General features: G+C 35.0%; 2 protein-coding genes across 3 annotated transcripts in view; one reads left to right on the top strand and one right to left on the bottom strand.

Moving 5' to 3' along the window:
• The window catches only part of LOC133190276 (coiled-coil domain-containing protein 96-like), a 266,577-nt gene that overhangs the window by 186,925 nt on the left and 58,448 nt on the right, over nucleotides 1-21,204 (top strand). The window lies entirely within an intron of this gene.
• LOC133190275 (protein CLEC16A-like) overlaps nucleotides 1-21,204 on the bottom strand; it is a 117,559-nt gene that overhangs the window by 51,957 nt on the left and 44,398 nt on the right. For both annotated transcript variants that reach the window (XM_061325794.1, XM_061325795.1), the window contains exon 19: nucleotides 12,708-12,828. In XM_061325794.1, coding sequence (XP_061181778.1) covers nucleotides 12,708-12,828 — 121 coding nt within the window. The remainder of the gene's footprint in view (nucleotides 1-12,707; nucleotides 12,829-21,204) is intronic.

The following is a 21,204-nucleotide window of genomic DNA, read 5'->3' as shown; positions in this document are numbered from 1 at the left end:
TTGGAGATACAGACCCCATATGCAGGTGAATATAGTGCTACATAAGTAATGAAAGTTGATGATAGAAAAGTTGAATTCATTATGTTTATCATAAAGTTTTGTTGTTAGGTTACCATTAAAATAAGGTCAAGGCAAGTGAACCTAAGGATACACTCTATGTAAACTTTGTGTATGAGTTTGACAGAAATTGTTACTTAGACATTTCTACAAGGCTAGGCACTTGACAGATAGATACTGAAAAAAAATCAAAAAGCTTTTATTCTTCTCTATTTCTGGAATACATGTAAGGTCAATGAAATTGATTTTCTATAAAATTGTCTTTGTTTACCCCTTCTTTTCCTTAAATAAAACACTGATTAAGGTCATACGACAAGTTCCTCAAATATCTGCTTTCGTGTCTCTTTATAATTTACCAAAAATATTCATAATTATTATTATCTTGCTATTTCTATACTTTTTAAAAAATATCTTTTAGAAAAAAGTGTGGAAAACCAAGTGAGACAGACTGACAGACAGACAGAGGGACAGACAGATGGACAGCTAGACAGACAGAGGATACCTATGGTCCCCTAAAGTTTCACCGGTAGGGGACTAATAAACAATTAACATGAATGGAAATCAGAAACTTTATACCTTAAAACTGGCAAAAAAGGAACTCCCAGCTATAAAATCACTGGTTGGTTTAGGGGAAACAGGTTCCCATAGGCAACAGAAGCAAATTTGAAAATTTGATTTTCAAGTTGTAATTTTATGAATGAAGGTTTTACTTACCACCTAGAAAATATACATAAGGATTTATCTCCCTTTACCACAGTCAACTCGCATTTAAATAAAGCGCTTTACCGACTCAGATCAGTCCTAAACACGCTTACTTCCTCTTCCTCTAATCAGTTTTATCTGCGACAAACATGTCACAAGAACTGTGGGGAGGAAGGGAGGGTAGTACTAGGTGGTAAGTAAAACCTTCATTCATAAAATTACAACTTGAAAATCAAATTTTCAATTTCATTTCATTCGGTTTTACTTACCACCTAGAAAATATACATAAGGATGATTTCAAAGCCTTACCTAAAAATAGGCTGGTGGGAATCTTTATAAATTTTCTCTTCTCTTCATAGACTATATACATGAAACTTCTTTCCCTTAACCACTATGTACATACATTTATATATCTATATAAATAAAACACCAAAAATGTCAAAATTTACATATATCGCAACTCGCAGAAAAAAATAAACTTTAATGTTTTAATACTGCTACATCCACATCTTTCAAATAATATTTTGTGAATGTAGACTCTGATTTCCAATCTGCAGAGTTCAAAATAGATGACATGCTTGCACCATTAAAAAGTGCCCAAGAAGGACCAACAGAACGTGTTGAATGACCTTTTACTTCAATATTGTCATCATAAGCCATTTTGATGGTATTGGCAATCCATCTTGATATTGTTTGTGTTGAAACCGGTTTATGAGGACCGTTTAAAGATAGAAACAATTTTGTTTCATCTTTATCCTTCAAAACGTGTCTAAAGTTTTCTGTTCTTTTCAAATAAAAAGCTAATGCTCTTTTAGGATCTAACTTTTTATTTTCTGAAAAAGTTGGTACAAAAATCTTAGCACCAAAATGATTCATGCGATCTTGCTTTGAAAGTCCTTGTCTCACAAACGTCACTCCTCTGGTTGTCACTGTCACAGCTCCCTCGCCTAACTTCAGGGCTTGGATGTCTGAGCACATCCGAAATGTTGTAATGGCTACAAGAAAAACAGTCTTGTAAGTCACATGTTTTAAAGAAGCCAATTTCAGTGGTTCAAAAGGTTCTTTTTGAAGCATAGCTAGTACTTTATGCAAGTCCCAGTCAGGTACTACATTAACTCTTGGAGGTCTTGAATTGAAAACGCCTTTAAGAAGACGGATAATGTACGGATGCTGTCCAACAGGTACATTGTCAATTGGAGTCAAAACAGAAGAAAGCATAGACCTGTAACCAGCAATAGTTCTATATTGTAGACCCTCCTTATACAATTCTGTCAAAAATTCTGCACAATCTACTAAAGATACTGAATAGGGATCTTTATTCCGTTTATCACACCAACTACTGAACTTTCTGAATTTACAATTGTAGTCAATTTGAGTTCCTTTTCTCCATGATGCTGATAAAAGTTTTCTAGTTTCTTTTGAAAAGCCTTTACTTTTGAAATTTCTGTTGATAGAAGCCATGCCGTCAAATTGAAAATCTTTGGATCTGGATGATAAATGTTTGACCTTGGTTGAACTAAGAGATCTTCTCTTACAGGAAGTCTTATTGGTATGTCTATTAGCATCTGTAATAGATCTGTGTACCAATGTCTCCTTGGCCACTGTGGCACAATGAGAATTACTTGACACTGGAAATGTTTCATGTGTGACAGAATTTTCGGAATGAGACATATTGGTCCCTCATCCAAGCATACCTTTAGGGATGTGAAGGATGAGAGACATTCTATAAATGAGCCTGAGGCTCAAGAGGGTATCATATAGCATTGTTTTTCCGAGTGTAGCGAGGCATAGCATACAAGATCTCAATTCAAAGACTTTAACAATAGGCTGAACATGTGACTACACTGTATTCACCACCCTATATAAAGCACTGTCCACGTGTAGAATCATTTTTTAAAAGATTTGTGACAACCCAAAAGAAAAAGGGTTGGGAAATTAAGATTTATCAATATAAAAATAATATATATATATATAGGGTGGGTATATGATACCCTCTTGAGCCTCAGGCTCATTTATAGAATGTCTCTCATCCTTCACATCCCTAAAGGTATGCTTGGATGAGGGACCATTCTATTACATATCGCCTTTCGGCTCTACGAGGGTATCATATAGCATGTTCAAAGCGTTGTCACAAATTAAAAAGTAACAAAACACAAAAAGTTTATGAACATAGATTATTTAATCTCAAACAATTGAAGATTAATAAAAAATAATACCACATATAATTCTCACTTATTCTTTAATTGTCTAGCACAGAAAACAATTGCTGTTTTTTAACTATCAAGCACACGAGTTGCAAAACCATCAGTCTTGTTTGGCAAGTCCTTGTAGTAGAATTGAAAGAACGTTTTGGACGAGGTCCAGTTTGCAGTGTCCATGATTTCCTTCATAGAAACACCGGAAGCAAAGGCTACCGAAGCTGCAGTTCCCCGGAAAGAATGAACTGTATAAACAGATGAATCTATCCCAGATGAAGATAACACACTCTTTAACCACCTAGCCAGAGTACATGTAGTCACTTTATTATAGGTTTTGTATGAAATAAAAAGATCAGAACATTTACGAATATCCTTTGTTCGATGTAAATATTCTTTCAAAGTCTCAACAACACATAATTCTTTCTTATGATATTGATAAAATGAAACAGAGGGTAAAGGAATGCCAGGCCTAGAAGTTTTTAAAAGAGTTTTTATTTGAAATATAATTTTATCAATATAAACACTCATATAATCAATGTTCAGTGCTGAAAGGCTCTGGGCTCTTGCAGCAGTAGTTAAAGCACACAATGCCACCACTTTCCATGTTAACATTTTTAGAGTCAAGTTTTCCAGAGGATATAAGTCTCTTAAAAACTGTAAAACTTTAGATACATTCCATGTTAACTTACATTTTGGTTGAGGTGGATTTAAATTATAATAACCTTTAAGTAACTTAGGTATTAAAAACTGACTATTGATCCACTTCACTTGAAACAAAGACAAAGTTTGCATTAGCATAGCTTTATTTGTATTAATAACTGAATATGAAACTTTCTGTTTCATCAAGTAAGATAGAAATTGAACAACATTCAGTTCAGACGGGTCAGTGGGATTAACTTCCCGTTCACTGCACCAATGAACCCATTTCCTCCAACAATACTGATATTGTTTGATAGTGGGAGTTCTGAGTGATGAGTTAATAATTTCTGATTCAAATTCTGAAATTCCTTTATTTTTGAAATGTTTCCTGATACAGTACAGGCGATCAGTGACATTTTCTTTGTCAAGGGATGATTCTCTCCTGTGTGTGGCATGACCAGTAAATCTCGGTGCCTTGGTAACCTGGCAGGAAAAGATATCAAAGATGAAATAAGTAAAGGAAACCAACTTTGTGTTTTCCAAAGAGGTACAACTAAAATAGCTCTATCTACTTTGTCTGATGATATCTTATTCAATATTTTTCCCAATGAGTCTAAAAGGGGGGAAAATATAAGGACTAAAGTTTGACCAACATAAAGTAAAAGCATCAATTTCAGAGGCATCTGGATCAAAAGTCCAAGAAACAAATTTTTCTAATTGTGCATTTAATCTTGAAGCAAAAAGGTCAATATCAGGCAAGAAAAATTGATGACATATTCGAGAAAAAATATATGGTTTCAGCATCCACTCTTTTGAATCTGAAAATTGTCTTGATAGATAATCAGCTTGAACATTCTCAACACCAGGGATATGCTTTGCAGTTATAACTATATTTCTTTGAATACACCATTTCCAAATATTTATTGCAGTTGAATTTAAAGATGGAGAAGCCATTCCACCCATTGCATTAACATAAGAAACTGCAGTTGTATTGTCTGATTTTATTCCTATGTGACAATTTTTATAACCACTGAAAAAAGCTTTCATCGAGAACTGGATTGCCAAAAGTTCCAATTCATTAATGTGCATTTTAGATTCTGCCAAAGTCCACCGACCACCTACAGATTCACTTGAAAATCTAGCCCCCCAGCCTTGAAGTGAGGCATCTGTTTCAATCCAAAAATTGATAGGGGGTAAACGAATTGGTTTACCATTTAACTTCTCTACATTATTTAACCACCATTTTATTTCTACTTCACTGTCATATGATATCAACATCTTAGAATCATAATCATTTGACTGTCTTAAATTTTGAATCTTATCCCTTTCCATATTTCTGTAATGCATGGGTCCCTCAGAAATTGCATTAAATGCATGGACCACAAGACCGATCAATGATGAAAAAATTCTAATTGTAACATATTTTTCACTAAGAATTTCTTTGCACAATGATACAATCTTTGTAATTTTCTCATCAGTTAAGAAAACTTTATATTGGACTGAATCAATTAATAATCCAAAAAACCTGATTCTCTGGGTTGGTATTAAAACAGACTTTTTAAGATTTATCGTAAACCCAAGTTTATCCAACTCATTCACAATTAAATGAGTTTCGTGTTTACAGTCTTCATAGTTTTTGTTTATCACAAGAGAATCATCGATATAGTAACAACACTTTATATTATTTGCCCTAAAAGCAGCAAAGACAGGTTTCATTATCTTTGTGAATATTCTAGGTGCTGAAGCAAGTCCAAAAGGAAGGACAACAAAACTATATAAATTCTCTTTCCATCTAAATGTCAAAAATTTATGATGTTCCTGATGAATACTGATACTAAAATAAGCATCTTTTAAATCGATTGAAGTTAAAAAATCATCTTTTTCAATCAATTCTAAAGCAAATTGCAGGTTTTCTTGCTTAAAATGATGATATTCTACAAATTCATTCAGATTTTTTAAATTTATTATTGGTCTTGAGGTTCCATCTTTTTTAGGAACCAAAAATATATTAGAAATAAATTCATCTGAGGGATTTAAAACCTTTTTAATTGCTCCTTTTGCTAACAATATATTCACTTCATTTTGAATGAGAATAGATTCACTCTCAGAAAATGAAATCTGCTTTGGAATATAACCTTGTATAGGTTTCTCAAAAAACTCAATTTTGTAACCTTTAACCGTTTCCAAAATCCACTTATCACTAGTAAATTGTTTCCAATGTTCAAAATTTAGTTTTCTCACCTTTTTTACTGGTTCTGGTTCTGATTCTGGTAGCCTTTTTTCTGGCCTCTGTACTGGCTGGGGTAACCCCCTCTTCTGTAATATTGTCTGCCTCCACGAGGTTTGAATTGCTGGTACCCTTGGTAACCTTGGTATCCTTGATACTGGTTCTGCTGTTGGTAACCTTGACCAACAGCACCCCGTAAGTTTAAAGTATTAGACCTGTTTTTGAATGTATTAAAAGAACCTTGACCCCTAAGAGAACTCAATGAATGTTTATTCATATCACCCATATCTTTAAGTTTGGTGACACAATTATCTCCAAACAATTGCTCAGTAACAGGAATTTCTGAACTACAAATTTTTCTGTATCTGGGGTTTAAACAACCCTTCAATTCATTCCTACGTTTCATTGACAAATTATAAAATCCATATCCCAACAGGCTAATGGAATCAGACAACATAGACTTTGTTTTTTGAATATCTAATTCTTTGTTATTTGCCAGCTGATCTGCCAATGAAACAATGGGAATCAAACCCTGAGCCATATACTTTTGTATTTCTTGTAAAGCAAGATCAGTGGAATGAGCATTTTTATTCATAGCATCCCAGATTTCTTTATTTACTCTGGGGGGTTTGAGATATGTACAATTTTCTGGTCTGCTGTATCTTTTTGCAATGTCATTCATGCTTTCTTTACTTGATTTTACTGAGAGAGCTGCATTAACAGCTTTAGCCAAACCAGTCCCTATTTTTGGACCAGTGGCCTCTTCTGGGTTTAATTGTGGGATATCCCACTCATCCACAGAGTCAATTTTCTCTGTAGCCCCAGTAATATTCAGAGTGTCGAAAGCATCTTTAAATGCAATCTGGGGATCAACACCTACTAATGAAGGGCTGTTTGGGGAGTTATCGAGATAACTCAAGTCAAAATCATTTAATGAATAATCATTCAAGTCTTCTTGATTCAAACTAATTAAGTCTGAAGGTCTGGTAATGGTTGCACTAGGTGCATTATGGCTAAAACCCCTTTCCATAACATCGGCATTATGACCTAAAGTGGGCACCGTACATTGACCTACATTTGTCAATTTCTTTACCGACTCAGACAAACAAGAAATAGACTTCAGTATCGAGTCAATACCCAGAGTAGATTTTAATGAATCGATATCAATACAAGGGTCATTCTTTTTGGTCACAGACCGTTTTTTAGGCGCTTTCACGCTTGTATCAGATGATTTTCTTTTAATACCTGACCGAATGACACGAGATTTCCCTCTCGTATTACCCTCAGATCTAGTCTGTACTTTGTCCATGTTATCAGGATTAATGTCATTGTCAAAATTATCGTCACTATTTTCCCCAAGTGACAAAACATCGTCTCTATCAGACATGTTGTTATAAAACACTTTGTAATCGGTAAATAACAGTAATGTTATTTACTGAATCAAAAAACGAGCCAGAACTACGTTCTTGGCACAACCAAATTACAGTTTTATTTCTGGACTACGTCCTAGAACAAAAAAGTTTACCCTGTAGAAAATTATACACCCGAGTAAAAATACGCTAAGCCCGCTCAGGAAAAAGAATGATTCTACACGTGGACAGTGCTTTATATAGGGTGGTGAATACAGTGTAGTCACATGTTCAGCCTATTGTTAAAGTCTTTGAATTGAGATCTTGTATGCTATGCCTCGCTACACTCGGAAAAACAATGCTATATGATACCCTCGTAGAGCCGAAAGGCGATATGTAATAGAATGGAGGGTACGCGTATGCAATCATCTTGTCCCATGATATTGACAACGCATCTATTGCTAGAGCTTTCTGATCTGGAATCCAAGAACAGTAAATTGGAGTCTTGTGATTCCATTTCGAAGCAAATAAATCTATCATTGGTTTCTCCCAAACACTGAATAACTGATTCAGTACCTGATTGTTCAGAGACCATTCTGTATGCTGAATCTTTACCCTGGACAGGTGATCTGCAATTGAATTCAAATGACCTGCTAGATGAGCAGCTTTCAGTAAGATGTTGTTTTGAATTGCCAATTTCCACAACTTCCAAACTCTTAAACAAAGGGCAGGTGATTTTGTTCCCCCCATTTTGTTTATGAATTGCACTACAGTGGTATTGTCGCATCGAATGAGAACTTTTTGATCTTTCAGATATGGAAGAAAATATACAACTGACTTGTACACTGCTTCTAATTCTAGATGATTGATGTGCAGAGACTTCTCGTTCTCTGTCCATATCCCCTGATAAAATTTCTTCTCTATGAACCCCCCAAACCCCATGTTCGAAGCATCTGTTGTGAGGGTAATAGTTGCCTCCCATGGTTGAAGGGATCTGCCCTTTAAAGTGTTTACTCTCGATAACCACCAATTCAAATGTTCTACAAGGTGTTGAGTAATGGGAATCTGAAAATCTAGATCTCTGGACGATGGTTTCCAGAAATGTAACAGATGTAACTGAATTGGTCTCATGAACAGTCTGGCATAAGGAATCAATTCTAGACAAGAGGCCATTAAACCCAATACTCTCAGGAAATTCTGTGCTGATGACATCTGATTCCCTGTTAGTATTAAGGTTTGAACTGCTAATTCTAAATTCTGAACTCGCTCTAGGGTTGGAAAAACTAAACCCTGATCTAGTCTGAATAAACTCCCCAAGTAGACTATTTTCTGACTGGGAATCTTTCTGTTGATTATGAAACCTAGGTGTAACAACAACTTGAGCACTTTCTCTCGATCCAACAATAACTTTTCTCGAGAGGAATTGACTATTAACCAATCTTCTAGGTAAGATACCAGTCTGATATTTTGTACCCGAAGATAAGCAGCTACTGTTGCTACTATTTTGGTAAATACCCTTGGAGCTTGGGTTGGACCAAAACATAGAGCTTTGAATTGATAAGCTTTTTCTTGAACAAAAAACCGAAGATACTTGCGATGACTTGGATACATTGGTACATGTAGATAAGCATCTTTGAGATCGAGAGAAATTGCCCAATCGTTCTTGTTCACCAAATTGATTACTTTTATCAATGTGTCCATTTTGAAATGCTTTTTCACCATATACCTGTTTAGAGGTCTTAGATTTATAATTGGTCTCAATTCCCCTGATTTTTTGGTTACTAGAAAAAATGTACTGTAAAAACCGTTCTGCATTTCCATGCAAGGAACAGGTTCTATTGCACCTTTTCCCAATAATTTTTGAACCTCTTCTAATATAAGAGCATTGGCATTTGTTTTGCGTATACCTGTCTGAATTGGGGAATAGAGAAATTCTAATTTTAGACCCTCTTTCAGAGTTTGTAAAACCCATTTGTCGTCTGTTATTTTTTCCCAATGATGGTAAAATTTTTGAAGACGACCTCCTACAGGTATGTGGGGACACATTGATATTATTTCTGAGTCATTGATTAGATTTAAAGTTGCGAAAAGAACTCACTTTGTAATTCTTTCCACGTGATGCTCTGTTAGACTGGGCAAATCTGTTTCCTGCTCCGTAACTGTAGTCTGTAGAGGTAGTTCTCTGTCTTTTGGGTTGAGCCTCTGAATAATATGTGAAGCTTTTTCTTTTATAATTGGTCTGCTGAGAAGTAGGACCTCTACTGCTTGTAGATTTAGACTTGAAATCTGGTAATACTTCAGCAAGTTGTTTATTTCTCTCTGTTTTCGCTTTGAGTTTATCGTCAAACTGACTCCCCAGAACACCATCTCCTGTCAGAGGAAGTGAAAGAATGGTGGAAGCATAGTCTTTATATTCACTAAGCCCTGAATCAAACATGGTGGCTTTGCGTCTTATGATGTGATGATAAGCTCCTGTCCTACAGATTTGATCAAGTGTTTTTGTTGACATAGCAAAAATGTCTCTCACCGTTTGAATAGCTCTATCTATATTTGGTTCTTTATCTTGTAGTGAATCTAACAAGAAACCCAATGCTTGTTGTGTATAACAGTTCGAAATAATAGCCATCCTCGAAGCGACTTGTCCTTGGTAACCCAACTTCTCCACTGCTCTAAGAGATTTGGTATAGAGTCCTGGCGAATTACCAAAAGCTCCCTTCTGTCCATATTTTTTGATAAGTAATGATTCTACTGAGTCATCCAAAGAAGGCACATTTAATATGTCCTTACTATCTTTACTTACTGGAAATAAAGTCTTGTAACTTTCTTTGTATGATGTCAATTTAGAAGGATTATCTGTCCTCCAGGATTTGCTGATTATTTCCTTCTGACTTACATCCAGACACAATCCCACATCTGTATTATCTGATGATGAAGCATCAGAACCCAAAATTTCAGTGAGTTTACTTATGTTGTTTTCTTTATTTTCTGTTGATTTTGCATTAGAAGTGTACTTGGAAAAACGTTCTTTTTCCTCACACAATACTTCGTCTTGGACTTCAGATCTGTGACTTTGATAAGTCTCATTTCTTGATATTCGACTTTCTTGATCTTCTGGAGAATCAAGCAGTGTTCTTCTTTCTTCCCTGCTGACATGAATAGACATAGCGTCTGGGTCTGATACTCGAGGCGCATCCGAAATGCCCTCTTGTGTATCACGAAAAAGTAGGCCCGCCGAAACGGCCGAATTTTCTCTGTTTCTCTGATGATCCGCCTCATTAGCGTCCATAGAAAATACAATATGGGGCTCAGAACCATTTTGAACATTGTCACTTACCAAACGGTTCATTAAAACTTGAAAAATTTGGTCAATTTTGTTATCTATCTGCCCCATTTGTTCTTCTTGACTGGCAAGTCTTGCTTCAAAATCTTCAAATTCTTTTCTGGTCGTGGTCCTCTTCTTTTTTCCTGAACGTGTTTTAGATGTTATAATAGAAGATATCTCTTCATTTTCTGCCATAATTTCCATACGATGGAGACAGATTGTCAAAGGTGTTGACTGTTTGGCGCAGAAAAATAAACTGATTAGAGGAAGTAAGCGTGTTTAGGACTGATCTGAGTCGGTAAAGCGCTTTATTTAAATGCGAGTTGACTGTGGTAAAGGGAGATAAATCCTTATGTATATTTTCTAGGTGGTAAGTAAAACCGAATGAAATGAAAGTGTGTGTGTGTGGGGGGGGGGGGGGGGGGGGGCTAAACCAACAAAAAACATCTGGGGGACTAAGCCCCAATTTTCAATGCCTATATTGTCTATCTTTGAAAAAAAAAGGGGGGTAGCCCCCCCCCCCCCTTGGTTCCGATACCTATGGTTCCTATAATATGGCAATACACTTAGTGTTGTTCAGTATATAGACCTTGCTGAAATAAGGAAAGTTAAAATTAGCTGGTGCTTGTAGTTGGGTCAAAAAGTATTGCTTGTTTATAAGTAAGGATGTTCACTGAGTAATTTTTTTGTAGGTCACATCACTTAATGCTGATCTCCAAGGCAGGTTTGACTGTACCAAGATGTAAAAAAAAAATTGACACATCATGTGCTGCACATTATTACCCTTTTCCAGGAAATACTTGGAGATGGCATTGACATTCCATGAGATAATATGACTCTTTTCCGATTAAGTGTTCGCTTTATCATATTAGAGGGAATTTTTTTTTCACTTGCCACAGCTATTTTGATTGCAGCATCTTGCACAACATTTCCACTGCAATATCTACACTAAAAGTTATTAATTCTGAAATTTTTTATGCATTTCAGAGGTGTTTACCCTATTTCACAGTTTGATGTCACAGTTTTTAGTAATTTTAATCATTATGGTTTTTGTCCGTAACTTGAGTTTTTCAACCATAATTTAGTGTTGCCCAATTTTCTAATGTACATTTAATAACTTTTAGATATGAATGATTTTTGATTGTTACTATACTATTCATTTTGTTAGCATACATAAATGGCATAGTGCAATTTAGGTCTTTAAATGAATAACTATCTTGCTGAAGAAAAAAAAAAAAAGAAATTCAGAGCATAATCCAGTTGCAAAATTTTCTGAAGCCATTCCTTAATCTGTATTTTGAAACAATAATCCGGGATAAATAGGGAATTTCTGTAATAGTAACAATTTTTTTTAGCAATTTTTGTCTCCCTAGCATCATTATTATATGTCCTTAGCAGACGGATGGATGGATGGACAACACCAAAATATAATGTCTGTCAAAAAAGTGCATAGAAAACCTAAGGGGTACTGATTTGAACAAAATTCAATCTGAGGGTGTTTGCATATTAATAACACCAGGTAATCTTGGCCTGCCTGATCTTAATTGAGAGTGTTTGCATATTAATATGACCAGATAATCCTGACCTGGCTGTTTTAAAAAAGATTTTGACAGATTTTCTCTACTTATTCCTATGTAAAATTTTGATCCCAAATGCCCCACCTTGGGGCCACGATCTGAACAAACTTCAAACTGCACTATCAAGATGTTTGCACATTAATTAATATGACTAAAATCATATTTCTGTTCTTGAGAAAAAGACTTTTAACAGATTTTTTCCTACATTATTCCTTTAGAAAACTTAAATCTCCTATACTGGCCCCTCCACACCCTCCAGGGGCCATATGATCTGAAAAAATTTGAATCTGCACTACAAGAGGATGCTTGCACATTAATATGACTAATCTTGGCTCTGCTGTTCTTGAAGAGATTTTTTATAAACAGATTTTTGTCTATGTATTCCTTTGTAAAATTTTGATCCCCAAATAGAGCCCTACCCCCCCACATCCATGATAATATGTGTAAAGTATAAATACCCCCCCCCCCCTCCAAAAAAAAAAAAATTCTTTCATTGTCCAGAAATTTGAGATATGGGAGTCTAGTATAGTGTTACAGTGTTCTGCTTTTGTTATTCTGACCAAAAAGTCTTCAAAATAGGTTGTTTCTTCATGCTAAGAAAATACAAAAGTCCCAGAATCCCCCTGTCTTACTTACTTAGGTCTAAAATGTCATTGGTTTTCACTGAAGCTTGGTCACGGTTGAGTGGTAGTTGAAGCTCTTCCTCTTTCAGCAAGGTCAAGGACAAGTCTCGTACCAGAAAAAATACCCGAATCGCCTAAAAAAGAATTAAGAGTACATGAAATTTAAATTTAAATAGCTTTCAATATTTTTGATATGGAGAAACTTGTAGGATAACCATTTACTAGAATTTTTATCAGGTTACGTAATACATGTACAGTTGAACTTTGATATCTCAAACATCAATATTGAATACCATGGATATATCGATGTAGGTTGAAAGTCCCAACAACTTTATCTTATCATCATAGCCTTAGCATCTCAAATCCTCCTTTATTTCAATTTTTTTTTCTTAGCCAATTGAGTTCATGATAACAAGTTTTGACTGTATATGATATTTAAAACATATGGTCAACATGGCATTTTATTAGTGGACAAGTGGACATGATGACAAAGTTTGACTGTATGTGATATTTAAAACACATGGTCAATATGGCATCTAATTAGTGGACAAGTGGACAATTTTTCAGCTTTCCAAAAGAGCAAAAAAAAAAAAAACAACAACAAAAAACAAAAACAAAACAAAACCAAAAAAAACAAAAAACAAAAAAAAAAAAAACAAAACAAAAAGCAATCAAAAAAAAAGACCAGTTGCAAAACATGATTCTTGATTCCCCAAGCTATATTTCTACTCCAGTAAATATGGCTTAACCAAAAACAAATAGGTTAAAAAACTAGAGCCGAGCTCGTTGCAATGCAACGAATAGGTCTTCCGTCGGAGCTCCGGACAGGACAGAGCGACCTTGAGTCAAGGTCATGCAACATTTTAAGGTTATAAACAATCCTGTAAGGGGCATCAACTTTCAATGTTTCAACAGTAGAAAGACAGTAAAGGAATGTAAAATTCCCCTGTCAGTGAACTTGAACTTGTCCAAATAACTTTGCGTCAAGCCATGACACATTCTGCAGCTTGTTAAGAGCAAACACCATCTTTATGTCACCGACATAAAAAAAAAATCACAGTCACGTATTCTTTCAGACTATTCATCCAAAACATCATATTCTAAGTGACCTCAAATTTAAGTCAAGGCCATTACACACTCTGGATGATATATTTATCATCTTTTCAGTGAAATGCAAATGCATGCAATTTTTTCTATTACAAAAGTATAGACCTTTTTGTTTATTTGTTTGTATGTTGTTTAACGTCCCTTTCGAGAATTTTTCAATCATATGGAGACGCCACCATTTGCCGATGGAGATCTGCAAATTTTGACCTATACTCGGCACACATGGCCATTTAGCAGTGAGGGATCTTTTTCGTGTCAGCACCTACTGCCAGACGGGACCTCAGTTTGTGCGGTCTCATCCGAAGGATTAGTCTCTGCGTCCCACAGTGGGATTCGAACCTGCGACGTAAGGATCAACTCCATAATCCACGACTCTAGAGCAGACACTCTTACCACTGCGCCACTTGGGCGACTAGACCTTTTTGAATTTTACACTTATTATATCAGTGACCTTGAACTTGCTTAAATGACCTATGTTAAGGTCAAAAACAACCTTTGAACAAATTATGAGCTTCCAGTGATACCCAATGACAAAGATATACCTGAAAAAGAATATTGCACTTTTCTGTCAGTGACCTTGAACTTGCCAGACAGACCTTGGATCAAGGTCAAAACACATTCTTGGATCATAAGCAATCTCTGTATCAAGTAAAAGCTTCCAGTGATTTTATATAACAAAGTTATAGCATGTGGAAAAAAAATAATATTTATCTGCTAGTGACCTTGAACTTGCCGAAAAAACCTTTGTTCAAGGTCAGGAAAACCCATCTCAAGCAATCTGAGAAAAAGTTTCCTGTGTTCCTCCCACCCCTTATAAATTTATAATCCAGGCACGAATTTTGCCACTTCTTCTGCCAGTCTAGTACTATGTTATCTCAAACCGGTGGATCATAAGCAATCTTTGTTCCAAGTATGAGCTTCAAAAGTTATAACACATACAGTAATCTTACAGTTTTCTGTCAGTGACCTTGAACTTACAGGAATGACCTTGGATGAAAGTCGTGTCAAACCCTTTAATTTTGTCATAAGCAATTTCTGTATCAAGTATGATACTTGCTATTTTTTTTCCAATGACCTTGAACTTGCTGGAATGATGTTGGATCAAAACCATGACACACCTTCGGATCATTAGTAATCTTTGTACCAAGTGACCTTCCAATTTCTTCATAACAAAGTTATAATATCCTTGGCGAACTATCACGTACAGACGGACAGCTAGGCAGACAAACAGTGTGATTCCAAAAGACTCAAAACACCCCCACCCCAAACCCACACACTTCGTTTGGGGGGATATATAAATTCCTTTGTTAAATTATGAACACTCTTTCCGGCCCAAACCTTCTCCCTGGAATCAATATTTGAAAAAAAAATGAATGTATGCTATGTTGGAAATTTTCTCATTCTAGTCCAGGGATTCTTGAGAATAATATTTTCAAATGACACCATGCGCGGATCTAGAGGGGGTTTTGGGCAGTTAAATGTATATACTAAACAAGAGGCTCATGGGCCACATCGCTCACCTGAGTAACTTTGGCCATGCTGTTCATTACCAGACTTCCCCCCCTTGTAATACCTATTGTGGCCCCACCCTACCCTCAGGGGCCATGATTTGAACAATTTAGAATCTACACTACCCCAGGATGCTTCCACATAAGTTTCAGTTTTTCAGGTCCAGTGGTTCTTGAGAAGATTTTTAAAGATTTTTCCTATATATTTCAATGTAAAAATTGAGATTCCCCCTATTGTGGCCCCGCCCTATCCCCGGGGTCATGATTTGAACAATTTAGAGTCTACACTACTTGAGGATGCTTCCACATAAGTTTCAGCTTTTCTGGCTCAGTGGTTCTTGAGAAGAAGATTTTTAAAGATTTTTCCGATATATTTCAATGTAAAACTTGTATTTCCTATTGTGGCCTCGCCCTACCCCCGGGGGTCATGATTTGAACAATTTAGAATCTACACTACCCCAGGACGCTTCCAAAAAAAGTTTCAGCTTTTCTAGCTCAGTGGTTCTTGAGAAGAAGATTTTTAACGATTTTTCCTATATATTTCTAAGTAAAATTTGTATTTCCTGTTGTGGCCCAGCCCTGTCCCTGGGGGTCATGATTTGAACAATTTAGAATTTACACTACCCCAGAATGCTTCCACATAAGTTTAAGCTTTTCTGGTCCAGAGGTTCTTGAGAAGAAGATTTTTAAAGATTTTTCCTATATATTTCAATGTAAAACTTGTATTCCCTATTGTGGCGTCGCCCTATCCCCGGGGGTCATGATTTGAACAATTTAGAATCTACACTACCCCAGGATGCTTCCACATAAGTTTCAGCTTTTCTGGCTCAGTGGTTCGTGAGAAGAAGATTTTTAAAGATTTTTCCTATATATTTCAATGTAAAACTTGTATTCCCTATTGTGGCGTCGCCCTACCCCCAGGGGTCATGATTTGAACAATTTAGAATCTACACTACCCCAGGATGCTTCCACATAAGTTCAGCTTTTCTGGCCCAGTGGTTCTTGAGAAGAAGATTTTTAAAGATTTTTCCTATATATTTCTAAGTAAAACTTGGATTCTCTATTGTGGCCCCGCCCTACCCCCGGGGGTCATGACTTTAACAATTTAGAATTTTCACTATCCCAGGATGCTTCCACGTAAGTTTCAGCTTTTCTGGCCCAGTGGTTCTTGAGAAGAAGATTTTTTAATGACCCTACCCTATTTTTGTCTTTTCTTGATTATCTTACCTTGTAAGGAAAATTGGTCCTTTATTTTAAAAATTTAAACTCCCCTTCCCCCAAGGATACTTTGTACCAAGTTTGGTTAAAATTGGCCCAGTGGTTCTTGAGAAGAAGTTGAAAATGTGAAAAGTTTACAGACGGACGGACAGGCGGACGGATGACGGACAACGGGTGATCAGAAAAGCTCACTTGAGCTTTCAGCTCAGGTGAGCTAACAAGTAAAAGTGACCATGCCCCCCCCCCCCCCCTTAGAAAACACGGACCCTTCCTCGAAAACGCGGATCTGTGTTAAAATGGTATGAAAAGTCTTAGCTAGGTATGAAGCTTTAAAAGTCAACGACCCCCCCCCCCTCCCCCATACACACACAAACACACACACAAAATAGGTTTTTCACATTTGGGAAAAGAGTTTCTTTTTTTTTTTTTGGCTCGTCAAGAAATTTCTGGGTTGAAATATTTTTTTATTGGGATCCCCTCCCCTCCCCCCCCCCCCCCCTCCGTGGAAAAAAATTCCTTGATCTGCGCCTGGACCCCATCTAATTTTTTCTACATGTATCCGTTAAAAGAGGATGTGACCCTTCATTTGAACAAAACTTTACCAAAAATATTCTGTGTTAATTTTTGTTGTTATGGTCCAGTGGTTCTTGATAAAAAATGAGAAAAATTTACGAGTAGCTTTAGAACAACAACGACGATAATGCTTATATACACCAAGATAGCAAACAAAGATGAAGAATTATGAACAGCAAAAGCTTACTTGGGTCTTTGGCTTGGGAGATGAGATACTTATTAAAAATCGAAATTATTTTGTCATCTTTTTTTTACAATCGACGGGCCTGCATTTCAAAGAGAGAGAGAGAGAATTTCTAACTAGGTCTTTGAATAACAGTGAGATCGGTTCAGAAAACCAGGTCTCTAAGAATGTACATGTACATAAAATAGGCAGTGCCTTTCTCTCGGAATTCATCACCTGCTTCTATAAAGCTCCATCCTCAATTGTACTGACATGTACCTGGTAAAACCAACCGACTGCTAAGGAAAACATTCTATTTATTTCGAGGATGGGGGTTTACGTATAGTGATGAGAGGAAATTTATTCACCTATACGTTCATTAAATATGAAAGATTGCTTCTGAGTATTTGTATACGATCGCACGACTTTCGTGTTAATTTATAAAAAGTTAGATTATGAAAGCAAAGAACTAAACCAACATTTGTTGTAAATGAATTAAATAATTATTTAGCCGTTTATAAGGTTTTTTTAACATCTGTAAGAACCACTTTATTTTAAAAAACAAATAATCGTCCTATTATTGGCGCCCATGATATATTAGACTAGGTGTTTAAATAAAACATAATTCAGATATCGGCATCCAAGAGAACAACACATTCTTTTTCAGTGGCGGAAACAGGAATCTTGAAAAGGGGGCCCGACCAGTTTTGTGTCGGGGTAGGGGCCCAAAGCCACATTATAAATTGATTTATTAAATCTTGTGTATATTTTGGATACAAAAGGGGGCCATGGGCGGATATAGGATTTGTGATGGGGGGGGGGGGGGCGTGGATAACTTCGTTCAGGCAGGGGGTCTGGGGGCCGCCTTAAGGCCCCCAGTGGGTCCAGGGCGAAGCCCTGGTGGTGGCCCAGGGCGCGAAGCCCCCGGAAGGTCCTGGGTTTTCGTGAATTTTAAGAGTCAGTAAAACCAGACACAAAAATAGTTGTATTGATTACTTCCTTTACACAAAAGCCTATAAGATATGAATTAAGTTTGTAACTTACAATACTCTAAAGTCTTTGTAGGAATTTCACGTCTGCTTAAGAATAATGTACAAATTTATTAATCATTTGATAATTTTTATTTCAAATTTACTCTTGAGAAAGCAGAAATTTTGTGTATCTCCGAACTTCGTGAATCTCCGAACTTCGTGTATGTCAGAAGTCGTTCTGAATCATTATTATTTCAGCAAGGATGCTAGTCAACCTGATATTTGTATGTAACTCTAATGTTATTCCAAAAAGTGTTGTTGTTTTTTTTTTTAATTCCATTCACTGACCTGCACATGTATCTCCACCGCAGCCAACGAAACAATATAAACAAACACGCTGTAACGTGCAGTTCCCTTTATAGCAGTATGAAATAAACGAAGCACAATGATACACAAAGAATATCTGAATATTGAAAAATAAATATTGCAACGTTTGTTTTTATAAGTATTATACATATATGACAGATACACTGTAGGGTAGGGTGGTGTAATTTCGACTGATTATTTTTTTATATTTAGATTTGTTCAAGTATGTCACTGCCTATTACATGTATTACGCTCAACATTTACTGGATTATTTTTCCTTCGGAATACCTTTTATTGTTCAGATTACATTGTGTTATATGTATTATTCGTCATGATATAAAATAAATGTGTTCGATTTAGGGTGAATTAAAAAAAAATGACCAAATGCATATTTATCAATCCACACTAAAAATACAGGCAATTAAAATTGATTTCTATGTCTCAGCATATGTCTTTAGATAGTGTCTAGATACCTGCCAAATATCTCGTTGATATCTCAATTAACAAAAAAGTTATGCCCAAAAATGATGCTAAAATTGTCAGGAGTGCAACACCTTTTTGTGACATTTTGAAATTTCAATATTTTTTGGAGATCTGTGAAATAAAAAATAATGCTTCATGTTGAAAATAAAGACTTTCCTGATAATATTCAAAGTATTGAGCTTTAAATGTGGACTGTCATAACTTTTGTTTAATCAGGTTGTGGTCATGGCTGATGTTTAAAAAAATGTTATACCATGTCAGGAGTGCAACAGAAAAAATGTAGTGTTGCCAAAAAAACATCAATTGTAAAATTCTGATAGAAAATTAAGACAAAAAAGAATTTTGGAAGTGTAAAATAATAACTGATATACATTTTAAAACTTAAAAATGTTATATAAATCACAAGCCACATTAATGAGAGTCAAGTATATGTGCATACCCAGTAATGTCAGGAGTGCAACATTTGATGTTTTGCTCCCAAACATGAGAAAACTATTATCATTATATGATTTTCTGATTTTTATTTTAGAAAATAAAGACACAAAGAACATTTTTACCATATAGATTTATCAATTACAGGATCTGTCTGTGCTTCAGATCTATATTTCTATGGTCAGGAGTGCAACACATTTTTTTAAAGATTCCAGTTGTGTGATGAAAACACTTCTATTCATGCTTAGAAGTATTCATTAATTAATAATGATCTTTTTGTATAATTTAATACTAAATTATTGACAGTTTAATTATTGAAATCCTTCCTTTTTCAATTTTATCAATTCAGATGTGTTTTTATCTTTTTTGTGATTTTTTTTAATGAATGTTAAAAATAAACACACTAAAAAATTGTCATAAAATTCAAGTAGTTCCTCCTCAACTTCACTGAAACAACAGAACAAGTTCTTATGTAATTTTCACTTCACAATTCTACTTTAAAGGCCCCAATGCTTTTCGTCAGGAGTGCAACAAATATGTTAGAATTACAAATCATCCAATAAGAATAAAAATAAAGAAAAAATGATGAGTAGAATTTTTCTGGTGGGTAACTTTGTTTGTCCTCTAAAGGAAAATATGCTATTTAAATATATTTTATCTCCTAAATATAAATTTAAGCTAGTTTTTCGGCATAAATAGGGAATAATTCCAGATAAAATGCGAATTTTAAATACTTTCATCTGTTTTAATTATGAAGTATTGGACTATAAATATTGCACAATTTCATTACCACTTGATGGTGCCAACACTTTATGAATTTTTGTGTTCTGTGGTTTTAATTTTAAATTTTACTGCAGTCAGGAGTGCAACAAATTAAACTGCTTTATAATTACCAATGCTTTTTAACTATCTTTACTAAAAAATAAGTTGAAAAAAAAAATGTTTGATACTATTTGATGTTCAAAATACTATGTCTATCAACAAATTACAGAAATTTTACAGTCAATTCAGGGAATAGTTTTCATTTCACATATATTTCTAAATACAATTTATATATTTTACACTTTGCAAATAATCATGTTTTAAGGTTCTCAAAAAATGAAAAACCTGCCGTAAACGATGAAAAATATCAAAACGACAAATTGATTTACAAAGTAAGAATGGATAATTGTGTGTTATAATTTTTAAAACAATGTTAAATAAAATACATATCAGATGTCAGGAGTGCAACACAATAATGTTACATAGGGTCACTTCAAAATCTAGTATTTTTTGTAAGAGAACTCGTATATAAAAATTCTTTTTTGGCTTAGATTTAAAGAATTGACTTAAACGGACAAAAAAGTGAAATTTGGGGAATTTTATTGCTTCATAATTTTTTTCATATTAAAACTTTTCAAACCAGAATTGAAAAAATAATGTAAAATAACAATCAAAAAGCCAATTTTTTGTCACATATGCAAGAGAAGATACTCAATCAAGGTCTAGATTTAATCATTTATACCCCTTTTACCATTTTGAAGCATAAAAAACTATAATTTCTTGTGATTATGTATTTTAGAAAATCTTTTAAGGTGTAATGATATTTTCTTTTTTCAAAAGAAATTTTACTAATAAAAATTCTGAAACTTTTTAATCCAATTGTCTATTCTATTGCCACTTCAGGATTTTAAACTAGAATGCATGTGC

The sequence above is a fragment of the Saccostrea echinata genome, unplaced genomic scaffold (genome assembly GCF_033153115.1).
Source record: "Saccostrea echinata isolate AGI-Se365-2 ecotype Australia unplaced genomic scaffold, CSIRO_AGI_Sech_v1 ptg000022l, whole genome shotgun sequence".
In the NCBI taxonomy this organism is placed as follows: domain Eukaryota; kingdom Metazoa; phylum Mollusca; class Bivalvia; order Ostreida; family Ostreidae; genus Saccostrea; species Saccostrea echinata.
The sequence above is the reverse complement of the archived record's forward strand: the minus strand, read 5'-3'. Positions and strand labels throughout refer to the sequence as shown.